Source organism: Rutilus rutilus, assembly GCF_951802725.1.
Source record: "Rutilus rutilus genome assembly, chromosome: 3".
Lineage (NCBI taxonomy): Eukaryota > Metazoa > Chordata > Actinopteri > Cypriniformes > Leuciscidae > Rutilus > Rutilus rutilus.
The window spans coordinates 13,502,302-13,528,748 of record NC_140211.1 but is presented as its reverse complement, the minus strand read 5'-3'; the positions used below and the strand labels follow the sequence as shown (position 1 = coordinate 13,528,748).

Here is a 26,447-nt window from a genome sequence, read left to right as displayed (position 1 = left end):
ATAAATTACTGACTGTGAAAAACATTAACTATGGTAGTTAGTAGTAATGCCACCTTTATTCGTTATATTTTTGAAGTACGTGCATTGTTAGAAATCATCATCATCCGTGCCTTCTCTAACGTTACTTTACTCAATAGCTGCTATTCATCAAAGAGCCTGTTTAACTTGTAACTATAAATGTTCTACTGTCTATATAATAAAGTACACAACCAAGCAATGAAAAAAAAAAGCTTGTAATTACGACCGTAACATTGACTTACCTGTCGAGAAGAAAGCAGGCAACTTCAGGGTCTCTTTTGAAAGCTTTCTCCTGCATTAGCTATCCCGACATTAACCCTTGTTTTTGTAATATCTGGTCACGTTTCCTTTTACGGTCTATTTTGCACTTTTTCGACGACGAGGACTCATCCTGTGACTCAGCATATGTATGAATGAACGGTGGATAAATAACCGTGCAGTGCAGCCTTTTAAACTTGCCGCGGCAGTGACAAGCGCCTCTCAACTGCTCTGCTCCTCCGCTTCTGCTGGCTTCAGTCACGTGACGCTGGCTCTGAACGAAACGCGTTGTGGAAACGCGTTGGCCTAGTACTTTTTGTCCCTCTCTGCTATTATAGTTTTTCAAGATGGCGGAACTACATGGAAGCCTCCGTGGACCTACCCGTCCCATGTATATAAAGATAATAAATTCTTCGTTTACGAGGATTAGTCTGATCATTGGCATAGGTATTTGTACACCATTGAGGGCATATTTATGAATAAAAATATTGATTTTAGATAATAAAATACCTAAAAAGCTACTTATTGTCCCTTTAAAGGTATAGTGGAGGATTTTCCCGAATTTTAGAAAAGAACCGCCCTCTCCACTTTTTGAAAAAATGCACATGCGCAACACTCTACCTGCTCCCGAGAGGGAACGCCTATTAAACGTGTGCACGAGAGAGCATGCACGAGCTAATCATAGCTTACATTAACTTTTACTAGCAGTGATTTTAAATGGATTTCTCCAAATAGCATGCCAAACTTTACCTGTCAAGTAGAAACTTCGCTACTGAGGCATCAGTGGGAAGCCCAACCTGTGTTTTGAGCGCTCGCAATTGTGTGAATCGTGCACGTACGACGGCCTTACGTAAACATATCACCAGAATGATTGACACTTAGGAGGACCAATAGTCTTGATGATCCACCCGGAAAAAGAAAATCCTCTGCTATACCTTTAATACAAATTATACGTTTTAACAACGGACGTTCCCTTAGGGGGTAGCGCGTCAAAGCATTCTATCTGTATTTAGAGTATAAATATGCAGCTATAATGCACGTAGGTAATTTTGAATTAATAAATGTCGATATACAATGGTTAGCTACATACTGTTAAGTGGTGTTGTTAAATTTTTTAGACTCGGTGGCATGGAAAACGTCTCAGGTTACGACTGTAACCTATGTTCCCTGAGAACAGGGAACGAGACACTACGTCAGAATGACGCTATGGGGAACGCCTCAGGCGTGACAGGTGTCTGAAATAAATATCAACTCACGTCAATCATGTTGACCGGCGACAGCCTGTGCATCATCAGCTTGAATGATGAGCGCGCGACCTGGATGTATAAAGGGGAGCCTTGCACACATGACAACATCCTATCGTCTGAAGGGACTGTTGCAGGCAGGCCCCGAGGCATGGCAGGAAGACGTAGTGTCTCGTTCCCTGTTCTCAGGGAACATAGGTTACAGTCGTAACCTGAGACGTTCCCTTTCGAAAGGGAACTCTACACTACGTCAGAATGACGCTATGGGGAACGATATACCAACGCCACCATGCTGAGGGGAGTGCGTGCCCAAAGGCAGTGACAACTGTCCGAACCAGTAAATCAGAAACACTGGAACCACTCACCCTTAGGTCACATCGGGCTGTCAGTGACACCACTCCCTACCGGTCATAGCCCAAGCTAATGAACCAAGAAACCGCCAGAACATAGTTAATGGGGGGTATATCTGGGCCAGCTCAAAGGCTTAGGACCACAACTTCCAATAGAAGGGGTCCCTTCTAGGGAGTGTGGCTAGGGGACCCAAGGGACTCCCAGCCAGTCACTATTCAGGGGAGCATGCCTCCTGAAATGCCACCAGGCTGGCCTGGTGATCTATACTAAGACTCACAGTCTGGCCATTGCCTGTCTGTCCAAGACAGAGCCTCTGGAAGTTGCCTTGGATAAGGCATCCAGAAACTGAAGGCCTGTAAAGCTGGCAGAAACCATTCAGTTCCGGATCACAGAGACGGGATCTCCCAGAGAGTGTGACTTAACCTCAAGAAACGACGGAAGTCGTCCACTCAATCCACGGGTCTACCCAGTGCTCGATCCGAACACTGGGGAAGTAAGAGAGGGTTCAAACCCAGGAAGGTCTACTGAGACCTAAGACCTGATGACCCCCTCATGTGGGGAGCTCCAGTACATGAGGGCTCATATCAGGAAGGCCGCTGAGGCCTGTAACCTGACAGCCACACAATGTGGGGCTAACTTCAGAAAGGCCTAATGAGGCCTGTAACCACAGAATGTGGGAGATAGCCTGAAAGGGAAGCGCCTGTCGTAAAACATTGCGACAGAGGACGCATCTAGAGTGGGACCCAAGGTGAAGAACCGGAGTCTGAGCCACGTAAAAAAGGGAATGAAGCGGACAGCGCATAACCCTTACCATAAATATGGATTTTAGAAGGTACACGAAACGACAGTGCGTGTACTTAGCCATTCTGAATCCAGGAAGGCCTGGTGAGGCCTCTAACCTGGCGACCACAGTATGTGGGAGCTCATACTCAGGAAGGCCTGTGAGGCCTGAGACCTGGCGACCACAGTAAGTGGGAGCTCGTATTCAGAAAGGCCGGAGAGGCCTGTAACCTGACAGCCACACAATGTGGGGCTACCTTCAGAAAGGCCTAATGAGGCCTGTAACCACAGAATGTGGGAGATAGCCTGAAAGGGAAGCGCCTGTCGTAAAACATTGCGACAGAAGACGCATCTAGAGTGGGACCCAAGGTGAAGAACCGGAGTCTGAGCCACGTAAAAAAGGGAATGAAGCGGACAGCGCATAACCCTTACCATAAATCTGGATTTTAGAAAGTACACGAAACGAAAGTGCGTGTACTTAGCCAGTCCAAATCCAGGAAGGCCTGGTAAGGCCTCTAACCTGGCGACCACAGTATGTGGGAGCTCATACTCAGGAAGGCCTGTGAGGCCTGAAACCTGGCGACCACAGTAAGTGGGAGCTCGTATTCAGGAAGGCCGGAGAGGCCTGTAACCTGACAGCCACACAATGTGGGGCTACCTTCAGAAAGGCCTAATGAGGCCTGTAACCACAGAATGTGGGAGATAGCCTGAAAGGGAAGCGCCTGTCGTAAAACATTGCGACAGAGGACGCATCTAGAGTGGGACCCAAGGTGAAGAACCGGAGTCTGAGCCACGTAAAAAAGGGAATGAAGCGGACAGCGCATAACCCTTACCATAAATCTGGATTTTTAGAAAGTACACGAAACGAAAGTGCGTGTACTTAGCCATTCTGAATCCAGGAAGGCCTGGTGAGGCCTCTAACCTGGCGACCACAGTATGTGGGAGCTCATACTCAGGAAGGCCTGTGAGGCCTGAGACCTGGCGACCACAGTAAGTGGGAGCTCGTATTCAGGAAGGCCGGAGAGGCCTGTAACCTGACAGCCACACAATGTGGGGCTACCTTCAGAAAGGCCTAATGAGGCCTGTAACCACAGAATGTGGGAGATAGCCTGAAAGGAAAGCGCCTGTCGTAAAACATTGCGACAGAGGACGCATCTAGAGTGGGACCCAAGGTGAAGAACCGGAGTCTGAGCCACGTAAAAAAGGGAATGAAGCGGACAGCGCATAACCCTTACCATAAATATGGATTTTAGAAGGTACACGAAACGACAGTGCGTGTACTTAGCCATTCTGAATCCAGGAAGGCCTGGTGAGGCCTCTAACCTGGCGACCACAGTATGTGGGAGCTCATACTCAGGAAGGCCTGTGAGGCCTGAGACCTGGCGACCACAGTAAGTGGGAGCTCGTATTCAGGAAGGCCGGAGAGGCCTGTAACCTGACAGCCACACAATGTGGGGCTACCTTCAGAAAGGCCTAATGAGGCCTGTAACCACAGAATGTGGGAGATAGCTTGAAAGGGAAGCGCCTGTCGTAAAACATTGCGACAGAAGACGCATCTAGAGTGGGACCCAAGGTGAAAAACCGGAGTCTGAACCACACATAAAAAAGGGAACGAAGCGTACAGCGCATAACCCCTACCATAAATATGGATTTTAGAAAGTGCATGAAACGAAAGTGCATGCACTTATCCATTCTGAATCCAGGAAGGCCTGGTGAGGCCTCTAACCTGGCGACCACAGCATGTGGGAGCTCATACTCAGGAAGGCCTAGTAAGGCCTATAACCTGACGACCACAGTAAGTGGGAGCTCATCCTCAGGAAGGCCGCTGAGGCCTGTGACCTGACGACCACAGAATGTGGGAGCTTGTATCCAGGAGGCCGGTGAGGCCTGTAACCTGGGAACCACAGCATGTGGGAACCAATGATCAGGAGGCCAGACGAGGCCTGTAACCTGATAGTCACAATGCGTGGGAGCTCACATTCAGGAAGGCCTGATGAGGCCTGCATCCTGACATGTGGACGCTCACAACCAGTGAGGCCTATACCCTAGCGACCACAGTGCGTGGGAGTTCACATCCAGGAAGGCCTGGTGAGGCCTGTAACCTGACATGTGAAAACTCATAACCAGGAAGGCCTAGGAGGCCTGAAGCCTGGTGACCACTGAATGTGGGAGCTTAACACTCAGGAAGGCTGAGAGGCCTGAAACCTGGCGACCACAGCATGTGGGAGCTCATACTCAGGAAGGCCTATGAGGCCTGAAACCTGGTGACCACAGTATGTGGGAACTCACATTCAGGAAAGCCGGATGAGGCCTATAACCTGACATGAGGAAGCTCATAACTAGGAAGACCTGCGACCACGGTGTGTGGGAGCTCATACTCAGGAAGGCCGGGTGAGGCCTGTAACCTGGCGGCCACAGAATGTGGGAGCTCACATTCAGGAAGGCCGGATGGGCCTGTAACCTGACATGTAGAAGCCCATCACCAGGAAGGCCGGTGAGGCCTGTAACCTGGTGACCACAGTATGTGGGAGCTCATATTCAGGAAGGCCTAGTAAGGCCTGTAACCTGGCGACCACAGTATGTGGGAGCTCATAACCAGGAAGGCCGGATGAGGCCTGTAACCTGATTACCACAGTATGTGGGAGCTCACATTCAGGAAGGCCGGTGAGGCCTGTAACCTGACATGTGGAAGCTCATAACCAGGAAGGCCTGGTGAAGCCTATAACCTGGCGACTACAGTATGTGGGAGCTCATATTCAACCACAGTATGTGGGAGCTCATACTCAGGAAGGCCTAGTGAGGCCTATGACCTGATAACCACAGTATGTGGGAGCCCATATTCAAGAAGGCCTGGTGAGGCCTATAACTTGATAACCACAGAATGTGGGAGCTCATATTCAACCACAGTATGTGGGAGCTTATTTTCAGGAAGGCCTAGTGAGGCCTATGACCTGATAACCACATTACTCCTTGACAGTCAAATCCTGGGAGCTCACCTCAGGGAGGCCCAAGCGCTGTCCGGTTGCAAAATGGGGACTGTATGGTCAAGGAGGCCTGTTAAGACCTACTACCTGACCATCGAAAAAGTAAATCAAGATTTTCTTACCCAAAACATTTTGCCCCAGACTCTAAAACAGGAGACGTGGTCTGAAAAGAAACAGAAATATGTTAATTTCACATTTTACAAAAAGACCAGAATTACACCTGCTCTTTTTGTTCGCTGCTCATCATTTTAATTCCTCAATTAAAATGCAGCCAAAAACACTGGATAACGCGATCTGGATGATAGGCTGAATTACTAAATATCTAACTTCTTAAAAGTCAGATAATATTCCATCATTTTAATTCATAGAATTAAATGCAGCCATAATCACCAGACAATACTGTTTTAATATTTAATATACGTTCTCGTAATCTACACACTGCCTCGGCAAGCGCGAGAACGAGTCGTTAAAATATATTTGGCTTTCATCCCTCGAGAAGAAAGTCAACAGGCGCGAGGTTGAAACATCCGACAGCGCACGGACTTTTTCTTTCTCACGCGCGCCGAGATATTTCTTAATGAACACTGTCAGCACCCTCAGGAACTGCTGTGAACGGCTCGTACCCAAACAGTATTGTTTCACAAATCGCGTGCACCACGGGGCTCAGATGCTGAACCCTCCTCCCTCGAGAAAAGGGTCCGACGAGAGCGGAGCATCTTTAAATGAAAAACGCTCACAGTTTGCACAAGAGGCTCTCTCGAGAGCCTCCCGCGCGCTTCAGCGATATTCTCAAAACAGACAAACAGTCCCTGAAGACGAAAAGATGTTGTCATGTGTGCAAGGCTCCCCTTTATACATCCAGGTCGCGCGCTCATCATTCAAGCTGATGATGCACAGGCTGTCGCCGGTCAACATGATTGACGTGAGTTGATATTTATTTCAGACACCTGTCACGCCTGAGGCGTTCCCCATAGCGTCATTCTGACGTAGTGTAGAGTTCCCTTTCGAAAGGGAACTAACTTTATCGCGCTCCGAGAGCCCTCTAGTGGTCGGGAGCATTTCCATTGTGTTGCGGCTTTATTTCGTTGTGTTGTACATTTTCCGTTGTGTTGTGGATTCATTTCGTTGTGTTGTAAACTTATGTTTGCTTTTTAAATTTCGTTGTGTTGTAGGCCTACACTACTGGGCCAGCGTAAATAACAATACACTTAAACACCATTGCCACTAACAATAATAATACCAAAAAATATTATGTAAAAAAAAAATTGGGCGGAAGCATTTGGCGGAGGTGAAGTGGTAGGCGGAGTTTCCCTTTGCAGCGCTTATGTACGCAGCAGTTCGCCGCGAGTCTTCAAACTACAGGAGCCGCAGATAACGTTAAGCGATTATGGAAAAGTTACATTTATCCTACCATGCTGCTGTAAAAGTTGCTTAACTATAATAAATGTATAACTCAATGTCAGCCTTCTGAGATTGACAATGTCATTCGTTTTTATCCAAGGGCATAGCTTGGGGAACAAGGTTTTATCCAAGGTTATTAGCTTGGGGAACATCTAGAAGTGTAATTTTTTTCGCCGCTAGGGGTCGCTAACCTCTACAATAACAAAGGCGTAGATTGATGTGTAGATCAAATAGATTGGAACCAGTTATTTTACTTTATGAAGTTTTAAATATTTATATTTTTCTAACACAAACTCATCGTTTTGCGTCAGAAGGCATGTATTAACCCACAGGAGCCGTTTGGAGTTCGTTTACGATGGATTGATGCACGTTTTTTAACTTAAATCTGTTGGTTGCAATCCACTGCATTATGAAACTTGGAAGAGGCGGGATTTTTTTTTTTTTATATATAACTCTATTGTATTCGTCTGAAAGAAGGAAGTCATATTACGTTACTCCTTGGATGGCTTGAGGGTGAGTAAATCATGGGCTAATTTTCATTTGAAAGTGAACTAGGCCTAATCCTTTAAAGCACTTCATCCCCGATAATATATTTTTGAATTTAATTTGATTAATTTCCATTACTTTAATAGGAGAAAAAAAAAAAAAAAAAAAAAAATGAATGAAAAAACATTCCAAGATCGTGGGCACCCTGAAACACACTACCATTCAAAAGATTAGGGTTTGTGCAATGTCTTAATATATTTTTGAAAGAAGTCTCTTATGCTCAGCATTTATTTGAAATAGATTTTCTTTGTAATATTATAAATATCTTTACTGTCACTTTTGGTTAATTTAATGCATCCTTGCTGAATAAAAGTATTAATTTCTGCAAGAAAAAAACAACAACATACTGATCCCAAACTTTTGAACAGTAGTGTACATGGAATGTGCAACTGAATTTACATGCATCTCATGTAACACTCACCGTGCTAGATTAAATGCGTCATCCAGAATCTGAGCTCTGTTCACCACAGGAATCACCTATGTAAAGGAAAGATATAAATGATAGTTTCATGTCTTTTTGGCATTTTCGTGACTGTTCTTATCATTTTCATGCAGGACCTGGTGATTTGACTCCAGTTGGCTGAGGAGTCGCTCCCAGTTGCCAAGGTCGTAGTTCACTCTGAAGTATCCTGACACATGGAGGTTGGCCAGCACCCATTCGCTTTTGCTGACTTTCATTGGTTTGTGAATAGCTTAGAGCAGATAAAATAAGGTCAATTTCATGTAGTATCTTCAAGCAAGGAGAAAGCATTTCATTTGACAGTAAATTGCCATTTTAATTGACAGGCGTATGACCTGTCATACTGTAGCTAGTAATAATTAGTAATAATAAGTAATAATTAATTATTACACTACTGTTCAAACGTTTAGGGGTCAGTAATGCTTTTATTCAGCAAGGACGCATTACATTGATCAGAAGTGACAATAAAGACATTTACAATGTTACAAAAGATAGGCTATCTATTTCAAATAAATTCTGTTCTATTGAAGTTTCTGTTCATCAAAGTATCCTGAAATTTTTTTATCACTGTTTCCTAAAAAACATTAAGCAGCACAATTGTTTTCAACATTGATAATAATGATAAATGTTTCTTGAGCATCAAATCAGCATATTAGAATGATTTCTGATGGATCATGTGACACTGAAGACTGGAGTAATGATGCTGAAAATTCAGCTTTGCCTTACGGGAATAAATTACATTTTAAATATTATTAAAATAAAAATACATGTTATTTCAGTTCCAATTATATTTCACAATATTACTGTCTTTCAAAAAACATAATTCTTTAAAAAAAAAACAACCTTTTGAAGAGTAGTGTATTTTCAAATGAAAATGAGCCAAACAATATTTCAGAATTATAAACTTGAATTAATTAGAAAAAGCTGCTTGCTCAAATTGAACCTTTTCACAGACTGATGACGCATTTTAAAGGTCATCAACATCGTAAATGCTGCAAGGTTTTTTATTTTTTTCAAAAAAAAAAAAAAAAAAGTATGTAAATTTGTAACACTATACTTTTTTAAATTATATTACCTTTGCATCAAATGGCAAAAAAATAGTTAATGCTGCTGTGAGGGTGTCTCTTTTGCTATTTGAGCAAATGGGAACACAAAAAAATATATTTAATGTAGTCTCTCATTCACCGCTATAGAATTTTACCCAACTATGACGCCTTCCGCTTCTGAGAAACCCGGAAATATGAAAAGGGTCAATTACTGTAAATAGTGCATTACGAAAATATTTGAACTAAACTAAAAATGACAGAGAAAAACTATTACTTTTATAAGCAATCAGGTGAAAGTCTGACAACCCAGAGCAGCCTTTAACAACCATTCGGAACATTCTGGCAGCTACAGAGCAACATGTTAACAATTGCTCAGAGTACCTTAGCAACACCCTGGCAACCACCCAAAACATCCTGGCATTGTGACTGCAAGTTTTGCACAGGGAACACTTTTTAAAAATGTCTTCAGTAAAAGTAAAAAATGAGCCAAAATAGTATTGTAAGCTTCACTCCTTTTTCTTCCCAAAATATATTCATGCATGTCCAGCCCCTGTAGAATAAGGAGTAACATTTGACTCTTTGCCCACTACAGATTGGCCCTTGCTGTGGAGTGCAGAAACCCATGACAACAAGAAACTATGATCTGCATCTAAGACCTGTTGCAAGACTTTGAGGTAGATAAAGTGTACAAGTAGATAAAGGTACATTGACTTTAGAAGGTTTAATGTACCTGATTTCTGTAGAAGCCACAGCTGATCCTGCACCTGGTCTCTTTTCATCCATTTGATGGGCACAAACCATTCATAACTGAGGTTTAACACAGCAGTTAGACTTATAGGAAGGGTTTTCAAATGATCTAGAAATAAGATATTGCAATGAAGATGCTTGACAACATACTTAAATTCAGATTTCCTATCCACCACTGCATCTTTTTCCAGGAGAAAGTGCTTTTGGCTGATGTTCCCAGTTCTAGTGTCAATGGTGACTACTGGGAAACCCATCTGTAGTATCCAGCGGTTCATGATCTCGTGAACACTATACGGTAGTTTCACCCTTGGAGTTTGGTCCACTGCCTGGTTGAGACGTGAAAACGAGCATAACGTTGAATTCCAGCATGTCTCACTGTGTTTTTTTACACCACATATAAATCTCAAACAGTTTAATATTCCACCTTTTGGAGATGATCCCAGAGGTCCGAATAGACCGAGCTTCTGAAAGCAAACTGGTTCAGATAGTTCTGTGGGAGAGGAACAACACAATCTCTTTTCAATGGTCGTGAAGTATGGAGTAAAAGTTGCATGAACTCTTCAACTTGTTCAGAAACTTGAGGCTACAGTAAGACTTACACTGAGTCCCTTGACAAACACAGGCTCTGTCAGGAATTCTGAGAGCATTTTAAGCACTGCAGCTCCCTGTAATGACAAACATATGTAATGCCTTTATCTCTGACTGGACTGAAACCACCCTGACTGCTTTATGACTGTATTTGTAGCCCCTCAAGGAATGGTGCCTTTTGCTGGTCTTCTGGAATTACACATTATCAGTGCTGAAGCTGAAACCCAACATGGATCATCCAACATTAGAGCCAAAAATGTTTTCATTGTAATCAATGTTACGGGTGGTTGCCAGGACGTTGCTAAGGTGTTCTGAATAAATATTAGCACATGTTCTGAGTGTCATTGTGGTTAGATGGTTCTGAATGGTTGTTAGTCCATTGATATCCAGTTGCTAGTGTATTTTTTATGGTTGCTAGGGTATTGTGGGTAGTTGCTACAGTATTCTGAGTGTTCTTAATGTTTTTCTTTTCTTGGTGGTTGCTAGGGCATCACTAAATTTCTAGGTCTCGTTATAATGTGGTTTTTCAAAGTTGTAATCAGTACTGGATGCAAAACAGTACTGGATGTAAAACAGATGTCCAGGGTGTTTTTGATGGTTGATAGGGTGTTGTGGGCGGTTGCTACAGAATTCTGTGTGTTCTTAGTGTTTTTCTTTTCTTGGTGGTTGCTAGGGCACCACTAAATTTCTAGGTCTTATTACAATGCGTTTTTTCAAAGTTGTAATCAATAATGGATGTTAAACAGATGTCCAGTTGCTAGGGTTTTTTTGATGGTTGCGAGGGTGTTGTGGGTGGTTGCTATGTTATTCTGAGTGTTCTTAGTGTTTTTCAGCTCCTTGTTGGTTACTAGGGCGTCACTAAATTTCTAGGTCTCACGATAATGCGGTTTTTCAAAGTTGTAATCAGTACTGGATGTAAAACTGCTACAATGTTGCGGGTGGTTGCCAGGGTGTTGCTAGGTGATCGCCAGGGTGTTGCTAGGTGATCGTTAAGGTGCTCTGAGTAATTATTAGCACATTGAAATCCTGTTTCTACTGTGTTCTGAATGGCCTTTATCCTATTTTCTATCCAGTTTCTAGTTCTTGGGGGTCACAAGGGTTTGTGGATGGTTGCCAGGGTGTTGCTAGATGGTTGTTAAGATGTTCTGAGTAGTACTTAGTGTGTCACTATCTGGTTGCTGTGTTACACCATCTTGTGCTGGGATATGCTGAATGGTTGTTTTGCGTAGTGTTTGCATTGCTATCCCTTTGCTGGGGTTTTCATTATGGTTGCCAGGGCGTTGTAATGTGATAAGATGTTATTTGTGTCGCTGTCTGGTAGCTAGGAGATTGTGGCTGGTTGCTATGGTATTCTGAATGTTCTTAGCATTTTTTCAGTCCAGTTGCTAAGGTGTTCTATTGGATGCTAGGTATTGCTAAGTTTCTAGGTCTTACTGTATGATAATGCAGTAGATTTTTTTTTTTTACCTTGCTGTAGGATATGGTGCTGAACATTTCACTAATTTCTGATGGAGTGTTGACCTCTTCCTCCTTTCGGGAGAGAGGGTGAGAGGAAGTCAAGCTATCCACAGCAAACGCTCTTTGCAGGTCGTACAGAATGATCTGGTCTTTCTGGTGAGGGACAGAGTTGAGTGTTACAAGGTGTGTCTCTTCTAAACATTTCGCTGGACTGCAACATGCAACTCTGCATCATGCTCTCTCAAAGGTGAAGTGTGTAATTTTTGCACCACTAATTGCTATAAACGAAAGTTATTAGTTATACCTTTCTTACCAAGAAGAATTTATTTATTTATTTATTTTAGACTCTAGCATCCCTGCGACTACATAGGACAAGTGATTTGGACTATGGATGGATGGGTGGATTCCATCATCCACCAATCCATCCATCATTCGTCCGTCCATCCATCCATCCATCCATCCATCAATCCATCCATCCATTTATCCATCCATCCACCATCCACCTATTCATTCATCTGTCATCCATCCATCCATCATCCATCCATTCATCCATCCGTCCATCATCCACCAATCCATCCATCATTCGTCCATCCATCCATCCATCCATCCATCAATCCATCCATTTATCCATCCATCCACCATCCACCTATTCATTCATCTGTCATCCATCCATCCATCATCCATCCATTCATCCATCCGTCCATCATCCACCATCCATCCATCCATCAATCCATAATCCATCCAACCATCATCTATTCATTCATCCATCAATCCATCCATCATTCATCCATCATCCGTCCATGTCCATCCATACATTCATCCATCCAGTCACAAGGCTAGCTTAATGAATTCATTAAATGCAGGCTCTTTTTCAGGTTTAGCAAGACTTTTTGGCCCTCTCCAACAGCAGGAACCAACTGAACCCTGCTAACCAGTCGAACTTTGACCCCTTCCCTTAAACGAACAGACACCAATGTTTTGAAAGCACCATAGAGCCACAGTGTTTACACTCCTCAGGAAATCAGCCTAAAAAATTCCTTATAATCTGTTAATTTAAATTGGGATAGAGAAAGTACACTTCACCTTTAAATACAGGCAAGTTTTTCTGCATTAAGTGCCTTGATAATTATTTAATAATATGAGCATATGATTATCTAGTGGACATCTTAAAAGCACCTCAAAGAAAGGGACTATTTCACAAATCCTTTGAATGATGTTCTTACAATGTTCCAGGTAGGCTCAGCATGATCAGCGCCCAGATACTCCACGTATGAAGCGAACCCCTCGTTCAGCCAGAGATCATTCCACCATTTCAGCGTCACGAGGTTTCCAAACCACTGGAAGACATAAATCACATGGCAAACTGTGTGAAGCAAAAAGTACTCCGAGTCCCCTTTACTGGGCCTAGACGTACCATGTGAGCCAGTTCGTGAGAAACCACAGTCGCAATCCTCTGCTTGTTGCCATTGGCAGACGTCTCCGGGTCGTATAGAAGCGCAGTCTCTCTGTAAGTGACAAGACCCCAGTTTTCCATGGCTCCCGATTCGAAGTCAGGAAGCGCAATCTGATCTAAGAAAAGAGGAGGAAAAATCTGCATTCTGCTCAACTTTGAAGGTTTTCTAAATGAAGTTGGTCGTACCTGACTTAGAAAGCGGATAGCTAGTGTTGTAATATTTCTCAAAGAACTCCAGTATCGGCTTAGTGATACTGAGCGCATAATCTCCTTGCCTGTCTTCAATGGCTTTTCTCCGTGCCCATATTCTTACCTGTGACAATACAAACAAACATCATTTACCTTCATGTCTGTAAAAAACTCTTCACAGAGTTTAGATGAATAAATTGGCATGGAGGTACTACCAAAACACCCTTGTCGTCTTCAGCACTGATGTAGGTTAAATCACTGACGAGGAATGCAACAAGGTATGTTGACATCCTCTTTGTGGGTTCAAATATCGTCCTGGTAACGGCCGTTCCATCAATTATGACATTTTCTGTCTCTAAGATGAAAAAATAAAAACAACACAGTTTATAAAATATATTTTGAAAAGTATTGTGAGTCAAATGAAATATGTACCTTGCATTTACTTTATGAATTTGGCAGATGCTTTTGTTTAAAACCAATTACTTTGCTTTTAAAGAGATAGTCCACCCAAAAAATTAAAATGCTGTATTGCCCTCGTCCTCATATCGTTCCAAACCTGTATGACTTTCTTTGTTTTGTGGAACATAAAGGGATATTTATAAAAATGTTGGTAACAGTTTCAGTTCCCACTGACTTATGGACAAAAATATAATCAATGGGATACAAAACAGTTTGGTTACCATCATTCTTCAAAATATACTTTTTTGTGTTTGGCAAAAGAAAGAAATGCATACAGGTTTGAAATGACCTGAGGATGAGTAAATAATGACGGAAATTTCATTTTTCGGTGGACTGTCTGTTTAAGGTATATCATTTATCAGTTCATTCATGCATTCCCTGGGATTCAAACTGGTGACTTTAGCATAGACAGTGGCATGCTGTACTGTTTGAGCTATACAAATTCCTTTAATTATGGCAATTAGTTAATCAAATGCCAGTTAATTAATCATATACATTTATAACAAAATTACCCATTAAAAAAAAAACAATTACAGTTTTTCTCAATTGCTAAAACACTAAAACCCAGGAAGAGGAAGAGGAGGGCAAGAAAGAGGAAGAGGAGGGCAAGAAAGAGGAAGAGGAGGGCAAGAAAGAGGAGGAAGAAGAGGAAGAGGAAGACAAAGAGTGGAAATTTCTGATGAAATTCGGGCAACAGTCATAGACCATGTTCTTGTCCATGGACTGACAATGAGGGAAGCAGGACAAGTGCAACCCAAATTTAGACGATTTTCGGTGTCCACCATAGTAAGGACATTCAGAGAAGAGAACAGATACAGTATACTACTGTATTTTTGTAATTGCAAATTTACTGTACTACACTATATGCAGCTGTTTCAATAGACATTTGTAAAGTTCATCACTGTATGTATAGTACTGCATGAATATTTTTTGTAACTGCACATTTTTGTAGAATTGCAAGGCTGCCACATGCAGGTGGAAGGACAGCTATATTCACTCAGGAGCAAGAGGCCGTTATAGTGGGCATGGTCCTTCAAGATAATGTAATATGAATTCCAGGGAAACAGGATCGTAACAGGATGCGAATGAAACAAGTATACAGAGTACCATTCAGAAACATTTACTGTAATCCAGATTGTCTACAGTACTAACACATACTATGTGAATGACATTACTCTTCAGTACATACAATGTATGTGAATCAGAAGTGCAAATAGTAGGCCTAATTGTTCTCTACAGTATAGCACTGTCTCTGTACGACTTACAAAATTCTAAATACAGTATATTGTATTTCTACACAGACAATATTTGACTTGGAATCCTTGGACAGACCCCATGAGTTCATCTTTGTCGATGAAGCAGGCTTCAATCTAACAAAGAGGAGAAGGAAAGGCCGAAACATGATTGGACAGCGGGCCATTGTTGAAGTCCCTGGTCAACGAGGGGGCAATGTCACAATCTGTGCTGCTCTCAGCAACCATGGTGTTCTACATCACCATGTTACACTCGGGCCATGTAACACCAAGCACCTTCTAAGATTTATTGCCAATCTAAGGGGCCGCTCACATATCGCGCATAAAAACGCGTCGAAAACGCTAGGCGCGCCGCGTTCTCCTTTTTCCAAAGCGCTCGGGTGGTTGCGCTCCGGAGGCGTCTGTCGTTGCTAAGCTTGGTTCTTGTCACGTGACCTGCGGTGCGCTTGCGGCATTCTGAAAAGTTGAGATGTTTTTATCTCGATGCGGCGCGGACGCGCTTGGAAAAAACGAGCGCGTCGCACCGCGACCGCGTCGCTTCCATTATGAGCCCGAATACCGCGCGGCTACATTTGAAATAACGAACTTGCGCGCGCAAAAGACGCGATATGTGAGCGGCCCCTTAGATATATTTTATTTCAGCAGCAGGGTCAAGAGCTAAATGAGAATCCCATTCCCATCTATGTGATAGTGTGGGACAATGTCAGTTTCCACAGAGCTGCTCAGGTAAGGGAATGGTTTAACATCAATGGGCAGTTTATGAACTTGCACCTCCCTCCATACTCTGAATCCGATTGAGGAGTTTTTCTCCTCTTGGAGACGGAAAGTAAATGATAGACAACCCTACACCAGAGTAAATCTGCTGCAAGCCATGGATTTAGCCTGTGTTGATATAGGTGAGGAATCATGTCAGGGCTGGATACGGCACACAAGAGGCTTCTTCGTTCCCCCGTTGCCTCAGGAGGGACAATATTGCTTGTGATGTCGACAAAGTGCTCTGGCCTGACCCAGCCCAAAGACAAGAAGAAGCACCTTGATCACATGTTTATTCCTTTGATTTGTGTCCCTTTTAGTATTGTATACTGTAGTACAGTGCATTGCAGGCTGTAGACTGTACAATGAACAAATTGTATGGCCCTGAACATTGTGCTTTCCATTTGTTAACAGTACTGACTGCTCAATAGATTTTGACTGGTTGCAGGTTCATATCAACAAAGAACAAGAATTACAGTATACAAGGACGAGGAAGAACAAAAAAAAAATTGCAAAGAGCAAAGCAGAGTAGTAATTTCTGATCAATTTTGAGCTACTATGATAGAACATGTTTTCGTTCATAAAAAAAATATGTGTTTTGAACTATATGTTTTGAACAATGTGTTTTCTATTTTTTTTTTTGGTGTATTGTTTACTGACTGCTTGATAGTGTATATCATTTTGATCACTTTGTTTATGATTTGAGAGCAGCGTTTGATTTTGAACACAGGTAAAACTGTTTAGAGGCGAACGTTTCATTTTGCGAGAGGAGTCAGAGGTTTTGTAAATAGTGCTTGAAGATGAGGTTTTGTGTTTAATGTTTTCAGAAATTGTGTGTTAGCAATTGAGAAAAACGGCGAGTGGTTTTAGAAGTCAATATTATTGTTAATTCTATTTCCACATTTTTAAATATAAGTCTGTCACCACAGTCTGACTGCAGCAATACATTTTGCATTTGAAAAACATTTTTAACTGGGATATATTAGAAAATCTTGACAGGATTTAACTAATTGGATACAGAAACATTGTTTTGATGTGAAATTGGCCCTGCAAACAAAACATGATTTGAGGCAAAAGTTTGCCTGGTTTGCTTATGTTCAGATAGTCAAGATTAGGTTTGAAGCTGATGGCAGTTAAGGGAATAACTTCAAGGAAAACAAACAGAGCTGAAGTGAATGCCAACATCAGGAGGACAGATGTTGCCGAATGACACATAACCAGCAGACTACCATGACTCCGAAAGTTTGCATGTCGTGTGTGGTTTAAAAAGGAATGAGTCATTTCCTTCATGTTATTATATAAAGACTATATGAAGTCTTTTTAAAGGGATAGTCCATCCAAAAATGAAAATTCTTTCATTAATTGCTCACTCACACGTCGTTCCAAACCCGTAAGACTTTTGTTCATCTTCGGAACACAAATAATGATATTTTTTATTTTTTAATGACATTTTGTTTCTCCATTGACAGCTACACAACTACCACTATCAAGCCCCAGAAAGGTAGTAAAGACATCATTAAAGTAATCCATGTGACTCCAGTGGTTTAACTTCAAGTCTATGAAGCAATATGAGTGCTATGTTTGCATAAAAAACATAATTTACCACTTGTTTTACAAAATATTAATGTCTCCAACGCATGTTCATGAGAGCACCACGACACATGCATGATGTGTTGTAGGTTTTTGATATTGTTGATTTATTTTGATCATTTTTAAAGTTATATTTTTTTAAAGTTATATTTTTTCTTTTCTTTTTTCTTTAAAGTAGAATTGGCAGGTGACAGAATAATTGAATTTAAAAATGCCCAGTGGACCTTATGAAAAAGAAAAAAAATCTTGCTGCAGGATAAGCCTTAGTTCAATTAGGGCATTTAAGTCGCTTTTATAAATATGCTGGTGTGCATCTTGAGATGAAAACAATGGCACTGATGTATTTTAAGATATGTCAGTGCAAGTTGCTTTCAGTTCAGACAGCTCAAACATGCATTTTAGTCTGGGACTAAATGAATAGTTTGTGAAACCGGCCATCAGTCTTTCAGTGAGCACAAATGAGATTAGTGAAAGCGATGGATTGATTGTCTTACTAATTTCCTGGCTGTTGGACAGTGCTGTAGTTCCCAGGTCATGGATAAGAGTGATGTGAAACACAGCTTTCATGCCAGGTTCATCGAAACACGGGAAAGCTTTTCTAGCGTAAGTGGCCTGCATCTGAGTGATGGCAATGATTCTGGAAAACATGAGAAAAGTGTTTGATCACAACACTATAAAGTCAACTAGTTTTGAACAAATGGCAATGGTTTGAGTTGTGCTTTACTTATCAATAGATTCGATTACTATTCGAATAGATTCATTCATTAATTTAGGTTCAATTACTTTTTGTTTGTCAGTAAGATGTCATATTTCTAAATTTAAATGATCTATAATGTCTATAATGAACAACATCAAGGAAAATACTTTCAGTAGTAACAGTTAAAAATGTCTTGATTTGCATTATGTCTTATGTGCATTACATACAAAACTATCAAACCAAGTGACTAAAATATAGCACAAGCACACTTTTGAAAAACATTTCAGAAAAATAAGTTTGATAGATTTTTAAAATATAAAATAATAGATAGCATATTGTTCAGAAGTTTGAGTTTGGTAAGATTTAAGTCTCTTATGCTCACCAAGGCTGCTCTTATTTGTTTAAACAATATTATTACAATTTAAAATAACAGTTTTCTATTTTAATAGATTTAAAAATGTAATTTATTCCTGTGATCAAAGCTGAATTTTCAGCATCACTACTCCAGTCTTCAGTGTCACATGATCCTTCAGAAATCATTCTGTGATGATTTGCTGTTCAAGAAACATTGTTAAAACAGTGGTTCTTTTTTGGTGAATAGAAAGATGAAAAATAAACAGCATTTATTTGAAATATAAATCTTTTGTAACATTATAAATGGCTTTGCTGTCACTTTTGGTTGATTTACTTCCGGAATGAGGTTCCATTTTTTGCTGACCTCAAACTTTTCGACAATAATGTGTACTGTTCAAAATAAACAAATATTTAGACAGAAGTATTTCGACATTTTATGATTGCTGAGCATAACGGGAAATACATGTGGTTAGTCTGCTAGAACTGAAACATTTTGAGTAATTGCAAAAATGTCTTGGTTACGGAGAAATCTGCCACATCATCTGTTTTGCAACTAGGTGCCACTTGGTTTGATAGGTTGTGTGTAATGCAATAACATTCAGACATATTCAGCTGCTTTACTGTCGTCCGTATACTTTTTGGGGAAATTGTATTATCACAAAGATGTACAAAATCTCACTTTTTTTCACCATCTTCCATGTATTCACTCCTGTAGAAACCTTTCAGATCATCAGCAAGCTCTCCTCTGAACTCTGTATAGAGCCAGTAGGACTTCCCAGGCTTCAGTTTTCCCTCCAGTTGAATCACCAAGTACTGTGTTTCGGTCTGAAACCAGGTGGTCTTTATTGCCGGAGCTGTTACGCCGCTCAGACCCGTGAGTTTTGCATGATGCCCCTTGAACAGGGTTAAGTTCAGTTTGTTGGAGTGAATCAATATCAGGTCTGTCGTCTTCACACAAGTAAACATCACTCCCGAGTTCCCAGTGAAAATATACGTCCCATTGGCGTTCATCACCAAACGAGGCCAGAGAGTCACGTTGTAATACTGTGGAGATAGAGTATCGGGCAGTCTGTATTTGTCCCAGGGTTCGTTCGAAGTCTTGGGGGTGGGAGGTACTGGTGATGTAGTTGTATTAGTGAACCTTGCTGCGTTTTTGGACTTTTCTCGATTATAAACGACTGATAATGCAATGATGGTCACCAAGGCTATTGCAGCCAGTACCATGGCTGCGGTGGCCATATGTTTGCTGATGTAATATCCTTTCCCCATTGTTCACTGCGGTTTGAGATGAGAAAATGGTGCTATGTGCGTTTTTCTTCTTTGTTGTGTTGTTGAGATGATGCTAGCATGACATTGCTTTTAACAAAAACAAATAGATGGTTTCCATCTTCGGTGATATAAATACCTAGAAGAAGCAATGTTTCATTAAAGATTCAAGCAAAATAATTGTAATAAAGGAATAGTTCATCCAAATATGTAGTTTCAAATGGAAAGACTTTCTTTCTAGAACACAAAAGATGTTAGGCAGAATATTCACGCTATTTTTTTTCCAAACAATGAAAGTGTCAGAGTTGGTATTTTTGGTTCTGTTTCATTTTCATGTGCTTTTAGTTTGTTTCCTTTGTTCCAATGTTCCCGCTTGTCCTTGGCTGCCATAGCTATTACAGTTTTTCTCGATTGCTTAAACACATTTCTTGAAACTATGCCTCGTATTCTCAAAACTGTAAACACAAATCCATAACGTCTCACCCAATTCCCCAAACATCCTATTTTCAGGTCAAAATGAAGCTCTACACTCAAAACCATTCACTATTGCTGAAAAACCAAACTTTGCCCTCAGACAGGACGCACAAGCCCTCAAAATCACACACACTACAACATTGTCTAAGACACTGGTGCAATAAATTCAAAACAACATTTCCAAAACTGGTAAGTTATGTTGCTTGTGGAATTGCGTGTTGCGTGTTGAATTTCATCTGAGACTGCTTGTCTTCTTGCCCTTGCCCTTCGTCCTCCTCCTCCTCGATCTCTTCCTTCATGTCTTTCTGGATCCATTGTTCCAAAACTCAATAAACTGATTTGGGCCCTTTTATCTATCTATTGAAGGATCTGATTGATGTGTGATCAATTTTGACTCTTAGTGTTTCCACCTGGGTAATTGTGTGCTAACTGAGCTGAAGCTGTGCTGACTTGAGTGAACAATACTGAATGCTAGTGCTTTCTACATGACAACATGGTCTAGGTAATGAGAAATGAAGGGATTTGTGTGTAGAGTTTTGCAGTGACAGTTCAACAAATCTTGAAATTTTTGTTCAAAAGCCTGGTCATAGTGTTTAAGCAATCGAGAAAAACTGTAATTGTTTGATTGATTTCTTACACCTGGTTTCTTAGTTAGTTTTTATTCATCTGGCCATTCATTTACATGACAATAGAATTTTGGCGGGCCTGAAAACACAAGCTTTTGAAAATAGGTTTCAAAGGTCAAGTTTTTGCCATTATCGTCTCTGTGTAAACTACAAAAATGTATAAACTACTTTTTTCACGGACAGACGACAACGTTGATCCCCGTGTTAGTTTTCATTGTTAGTTTTAGTATTTTTTTATGTGCTCTTGTCATTTTTATTAGTCATTATTTTCTTTTTTATATACTGTTTATTTCTACAGTATATAGCTTTAATTTATTGTTTTAGTAATTTTAGTACTTTAACTTATTAATTTCCTTTAGTTGCCAAGTCATCACTTTTAAGTTTTTCTTGTAATATTTATATTTGAATTTATTTCAGCTTTATTGCAGTTACTGACTAACTATTTTTATTAGTTTTAGTTTTAGCAAACAATAACAACACTTGTAGTCTAACATTCAAATATGACACACAACCAGTTTATTTTACTCACACAGCTAATGAATGTTTTGCAAGTATTGAATTAAAGCAGCACTCAGTAACTTCGGGATTTCTTCGCTGTATTCTCGCTTTTTGCTCGCAGGTTTCTCTCTAGAGCTCCCCCACAGCTTCGGTATAGATATTTGACAACACTGTTGTAAAAACTCTTTGGTGATTCTCAGACAGCAGAGGCTAGTAGATCAACGACATCAAAGCAGATGGGACATTCTTTAAAACGGCTTCTTCCTTCGGGTTCAAACAGCGTGAGGGAGCGCAATAATGACAGTATTTGAGCAGATTTCTTTTGGCCGTAAAGCAATTGTTTACATCGCGAGACCTGATATCACGCGAGACTTCCTGCCGCGGCGGCCGGCGGCCCGCCGTCTCAAAGTTGCAAGTGCGAATTTTCCGCTCACGGGCACCAGGGGGGTGCGAAACGACCACCATTCAACCCGAAATAAGTAATATAACCATTCCAATGACTCCGAAGCTGTTCAGTTAAGGTAAAAAAGTTACTTAGTTCACCTTTCTTCATCTTTTTTAGCACTTTTTTTCAATTTTTTGGAGCTCAAAAGCGAGAGTCTCTATTCACTTTCATTGTATGGAAATGAACAGCTTGGACAAACTAAAATAAAAAATGTAAAAATAAACAATAATGATAAAATATCAACTCAAATGAGCTCATTCATATGAGTTAAACATAAATGTGGCATTTAGCAATTTGCTGGCAAAATCTGCACTTTTGTTGTGGTGAAGAATGAAAAAATCTAACTCTGTTAACCTTAGTCTAAGCATTAGGTATAGCTATTTAGTGTTAGTACAAAAAGTCCTATAATGCACATCTGGAATAATCCAGTGCACTAAATCATTGTGTGCTCTTTCTCACAGGTGCTTCCTCTTGATGGCTTGCGTCATTTACCATCTTCTTGTTATCATGTGAGTTCAATCAACAAACACATGCACATATTTTAACACTTAATGGCTGCTTATGTGTTAGGAAGAAGAAATATGCACAAAAGTGGTTTTTAAATGTAGACTCATTTTGGGACATTTTCATTGGTGCTCTATGCAAGGGCGGCAGGATAGAATGGGATGGAATGCTCTCCCTGTCCCGATGATTCATTCTCAATTAAACCAATGGATAACGTGAGCTGTCTTTTCAAAAGAATAATAATTTTGTGCTTGTAAGTGAGAGATGTATGTGAAAGTTCAGCTTGCAGATGTGTTTGCATAGGGGAAAAAAAACAGCACTGGTCACATAAGGGGGCAATGAAAATATAATCATCATTACACCAATAAGGTTGGTGAAAAAACAGAAATGATCTTATATTTCCCTTTTTTTTTTATGTTTAAAATGCTATATTAAATGCTTTTTAAAAACACCCCAAACTTTTGATCGTGCGTGTGTGTGGTTTATATTACATTGTGGGGACCAGTCAGCGGTCCCCATGGGTACAAAAGCTTATAAATCATACACAATGAGTTTTTTGAAAGTGTAAAAATGCAGAAAGTTGTGTGTGATTGGTAGGTTTTGGGGTTGGGTTAGTGTAAGGGGACAGAATATACAGTTTGGACAGTATAAAAACCATCACGTCTATGGAGAGTCCCAACAAAGATATCAAACCAGACTCTGTGTGTGTGTGTGTGTGTGTGTGTGTGTGTGTGTGCGTGCGTGCGTGTGTGTGTGGATGTGAACCGTGGGTGTGTTGCATTTAACACAGCATTTAAAAATGCTAAATCATGGACAAACAAGTCCTCCAAATGGATCAGCACGAGCCAGAATAAACCAAACCAGTATGAAAATTCACGCTCGTCTCAACTGATCTTAACAGGTATGCCAAAGCCCTTATTGCAAATTATAGTTTTGCATATACAAGTTCATGCGATCACTGACCATGTAAAATCATCTTGCTTAAACTAAACGCTTGTGTCTTATACAGTCTGACAGCTTTATGCATTTCATTCTACTGTTTTAACCATTTCCATCTGGAAGTTATTTGAGGTAAGTAAATATGAACTATGCTACACTAAAATATTAAACACCCACATTGCAAAGAATCCCATCTCATCCGTTGACCATATGCTAAATCACTCTGGAAAGCCATGCAACAGCACAGGAACACAGAAATCTTGCAGCAGTTTTCTTTCTTTCGAAAAGACGACTTCTTAGTTCTTGTGTGAGATTAAAGTCAAATCAAATAAAGACACACGCATGCTCGACTAAGATGAAAAGAAGAGAGTAAAAGTACACATACCAGGTATCCATAGGGAAGTTCACAGAAGTGGGATAGTTGCGTGTATGATGAGGTTGATGGGAAAAACAAACTCTCTCTCTCTCTCTCTCTCTCACTCACACACACACACACACACACACACACACACACACACACACACACACACACACACACTCCTTCCCAGTTGGGAGGAGGGGCAAAACGAAGCTTACACATATACACACCCCAAACCCACACAGACACATACACACGTATACACACAGACTGAGAATTCTCTATAACAACCCTTTGTCAGGGGTTTTAAGGGTAAAAATCACTCTGAAGTTACATTTATTGCATGTCTTTCATAGCTTATGTGTGATGTGCACAGTTTGAGACACTTGAGAGTTTTTTTGTTTTTTTAGGAGATTTAAAATGTCTTTACTTTGGCTATATTTTGTATTATTGAACAAAATGCAAAAATAGAAGGCTCATTATGCAGCCATTATACTGTATAGTATGTGATGAACCTCCATGATCTTGAAAGGTGATTTGATTACACTTAAGTCTCCCAACAGAGTTTAGGTAATCATCAATATGCCAAAAAACACCTGGAAAGTATTTACATACCATTCAAAAGTTTGGGGTTGGAAAGTTTTTGGTCTGTATATATATATATATACATACAGTATATATATACAGTATATTAAAATGTAATTTATTCTTGTGATGCAAAGCTGAATTTTCAGCATCATTACTCCAGTCTTCAGTGTCACTTGATCCTTCAGAAACCATGCTAGTATGATTCTTTGCTGCTCAAGAAACATTTCTTATTATTATCAGTATTGAGCTGCTTAATATTTTTGTGGAAACCATGATTCAGGTCATCATTTATACTCAGTATAAATGTCTTTAATGTCCCTTTTGATCAATTTAATGCATACTTTCTGAATAAAAGTATTAATTTCTTTAAAAAATAAAAAGTATATTATGATGAATTACTTGTAATGTTCCTCATTTGTAAGATGATGAGATGATGATTTTCCTCATCTGCTACATGAATAAATGCAACAAAAATCCGTGCAGCATTTATGGCTTAACAACAAAGGAGAAATTTAACAAACCGTATGAAATTCATAGAAACTCATCTGTTCACAGTATGCAAGTGATAGTGTTTTGCACACTACAATAAACCATTTCAGCTGAGATGCAGCGCACAGGGAATGCCACACAGATAGAGAGAAAGTCTTGATGGAAATGTTCACAACCAGAAGTGATCCTCATATTATTTCAAGAGATGATTCAAACAAGTTATAATAACTTTAACCCCGAATCTGATGGAAATTGTCTAAGTTTTGAAGTGTGAATATGTGTCGTTGCACATATTAAAGTGTTGCCCCTGATAAAGGTTAGAGATCTTATTCCACCTCTGTAGAGCTGTAAAGCATCACCGAGATATGGCCTGCAAAGATACGCAATTTCCTGCAAGAACAGCTGTTATGTGTTTCAAACAGCAATAACCAGAAAATCACAGCTTTAAGACACTCTTTAGGTGGCTAAAATGAAACTACATTTTGCATCAAATACACACATAAGATAAGGCTTGAAAAGATACTACATGCTGACAACTAATACTTAAATATACCTCAGTTTATTTTCAACTCAGGTTTTGTGGGAAACACATTCAGGTGTTTGAGGGTCACTCTGAGGTACTTTGAACTGTTCTCATAAAATCTTCCTCTTTTTAGTTAAATCTAGCCATAAATCATGCGTTTCATGAATTCATGATCTATTTCATGCATACTCTTAGAAGGAAAGGTTCTGAATAAAACCTCACAGAGTCTGTCAGGTGTGTCGTATGTAGAACCTTTTAGGGGTTCTCATCATGGGATCATTTAATGCGTTAAATTTTAATGAATTAATAACATTTTATTTTGATTGATTTTTGATTGAATTCTATGAATTAAACAGCTCGTAAACATACTTTGTTGTTAAATAACCCATTTAACATGAAAATATTATACAATTATTTAAGACATTTCTCCTTAACAGGGGAAAATTTACATGTGATGATTGCTTAAGGGGCCATTTACACGACACCAAACTGAACACTTTTTATGCATTTTGGCCATTCATTTACCCGACAATGGTGTTTTGGGGGCCTGAAAATGCAAGCTTTTGAAAATGGGTTTCAAAGTGCAAGGTTTGGAAACTATTTGAAACACGAATTTGTGAAAACGGTGACATCATATTACGTGTTCAGTCTATAGGCACGTAGTGTTTCTTTACAAAATTTCCCGAATCCATGTGTCTGGGGATGGTTTTGACAATGGTGTCATCTGTATGCAAAAAAAAAAACTTTTCTGTGTTTAGTACATCGTTGTCGTGTAAACGTGCCATGAAATTGAGTCAAGAAACTCATGGTTTTATATAGAAAGTGTGTGTACTTTCTAAGGAGAACCAAATGTTGTACATATACAGGCCACACGTAGAAAAATGATTGAAAGAAATAATAACTCTCAATATTGTGACTTGTTCACTGTACTTGTCATTTAGTTGGTCTCTTCTATGGCTGTTAATTTGCCAGACTTTTAAGACCCCATTGACTTTCAATGTGTTGACAAAAACATTTGAACATCTTTAAAATATCTCCTTTTGTTTTCTACAGAAGAGAGAAAGCCATACAAGTTTTGGAACGACTTGAGGGTAATAAATGACAATTG

General features: G+C 40.2%; 1 protein-coding gene across 2 annotated transcripts in view; it reads right to left on the bottom strand.

Annotated features, from left to right (window-relative positions):
• anpepa (alanyl (membrane) aminopeptidase a) overlaps positions 1-23,863 on the bottom strand; it is a 31,907-nt gene extending 8,044 nt beyond the window's left edge. The window contains exons 1-14 of one of the 2 annotated variants that reach the window (XM_084403650.1): positions 23,767-23,863; positions 19,309-20,034; positions 18,073-18,215; positions 13,739-13,878; positions 13,521-13,647; positions 13,296-13,450; positions 13,105-13,218; positions 11,891-12,034; positions 10,435-10,500; positions 10,260-10,325; positions 9,986-10,161; positions 9,819-9,895; positions 8,141-8,274; positions 8,004-8,059 (exon numbers count right to left, since the gene is read on the bottom strand). In XM_084403650.1, the coding sequence (XP_084259776.1) occupies positions 8,004-8,059; positions 8,141-8,274; positions 9,819-9,895; positions 9,986-10,161; positions 10,260-10,325; positions 10,435-10,500; positions 11,891-12,034; positions 13,105-13,218; positions 13,296-13,450; positions 13,521-13,647; positions 13,739-13,878; positions 18,073-18,215; positions 19,309-19,898 (1,988 nt within the window). In that variant the 5' untranslated portion in view covers positions 19,899-20,034; positions 23,767-23,863. The remainder of the gene's footprint in view (positions 1-8,003; positions 8,060-8,140; positions 8,275-9,818; positions 9,896-9,985; positions 10,162-10,259; positions 10,326-10,434; positions 10,501-11,890; positions 12,035-13,104; positions 13,219-13,295; positions 13,451-13,520; positions 13,648-13,738; positions 13,879-18,072; positions 18,216-19,308; positions 20,035-23,766) is intronic. The other variant, XM_084403651.1, reaches the window with a different exon arrangement.
• Between the last annotated feature and the right edge of the window lie 2,584 nt (positions 23,864-26,447).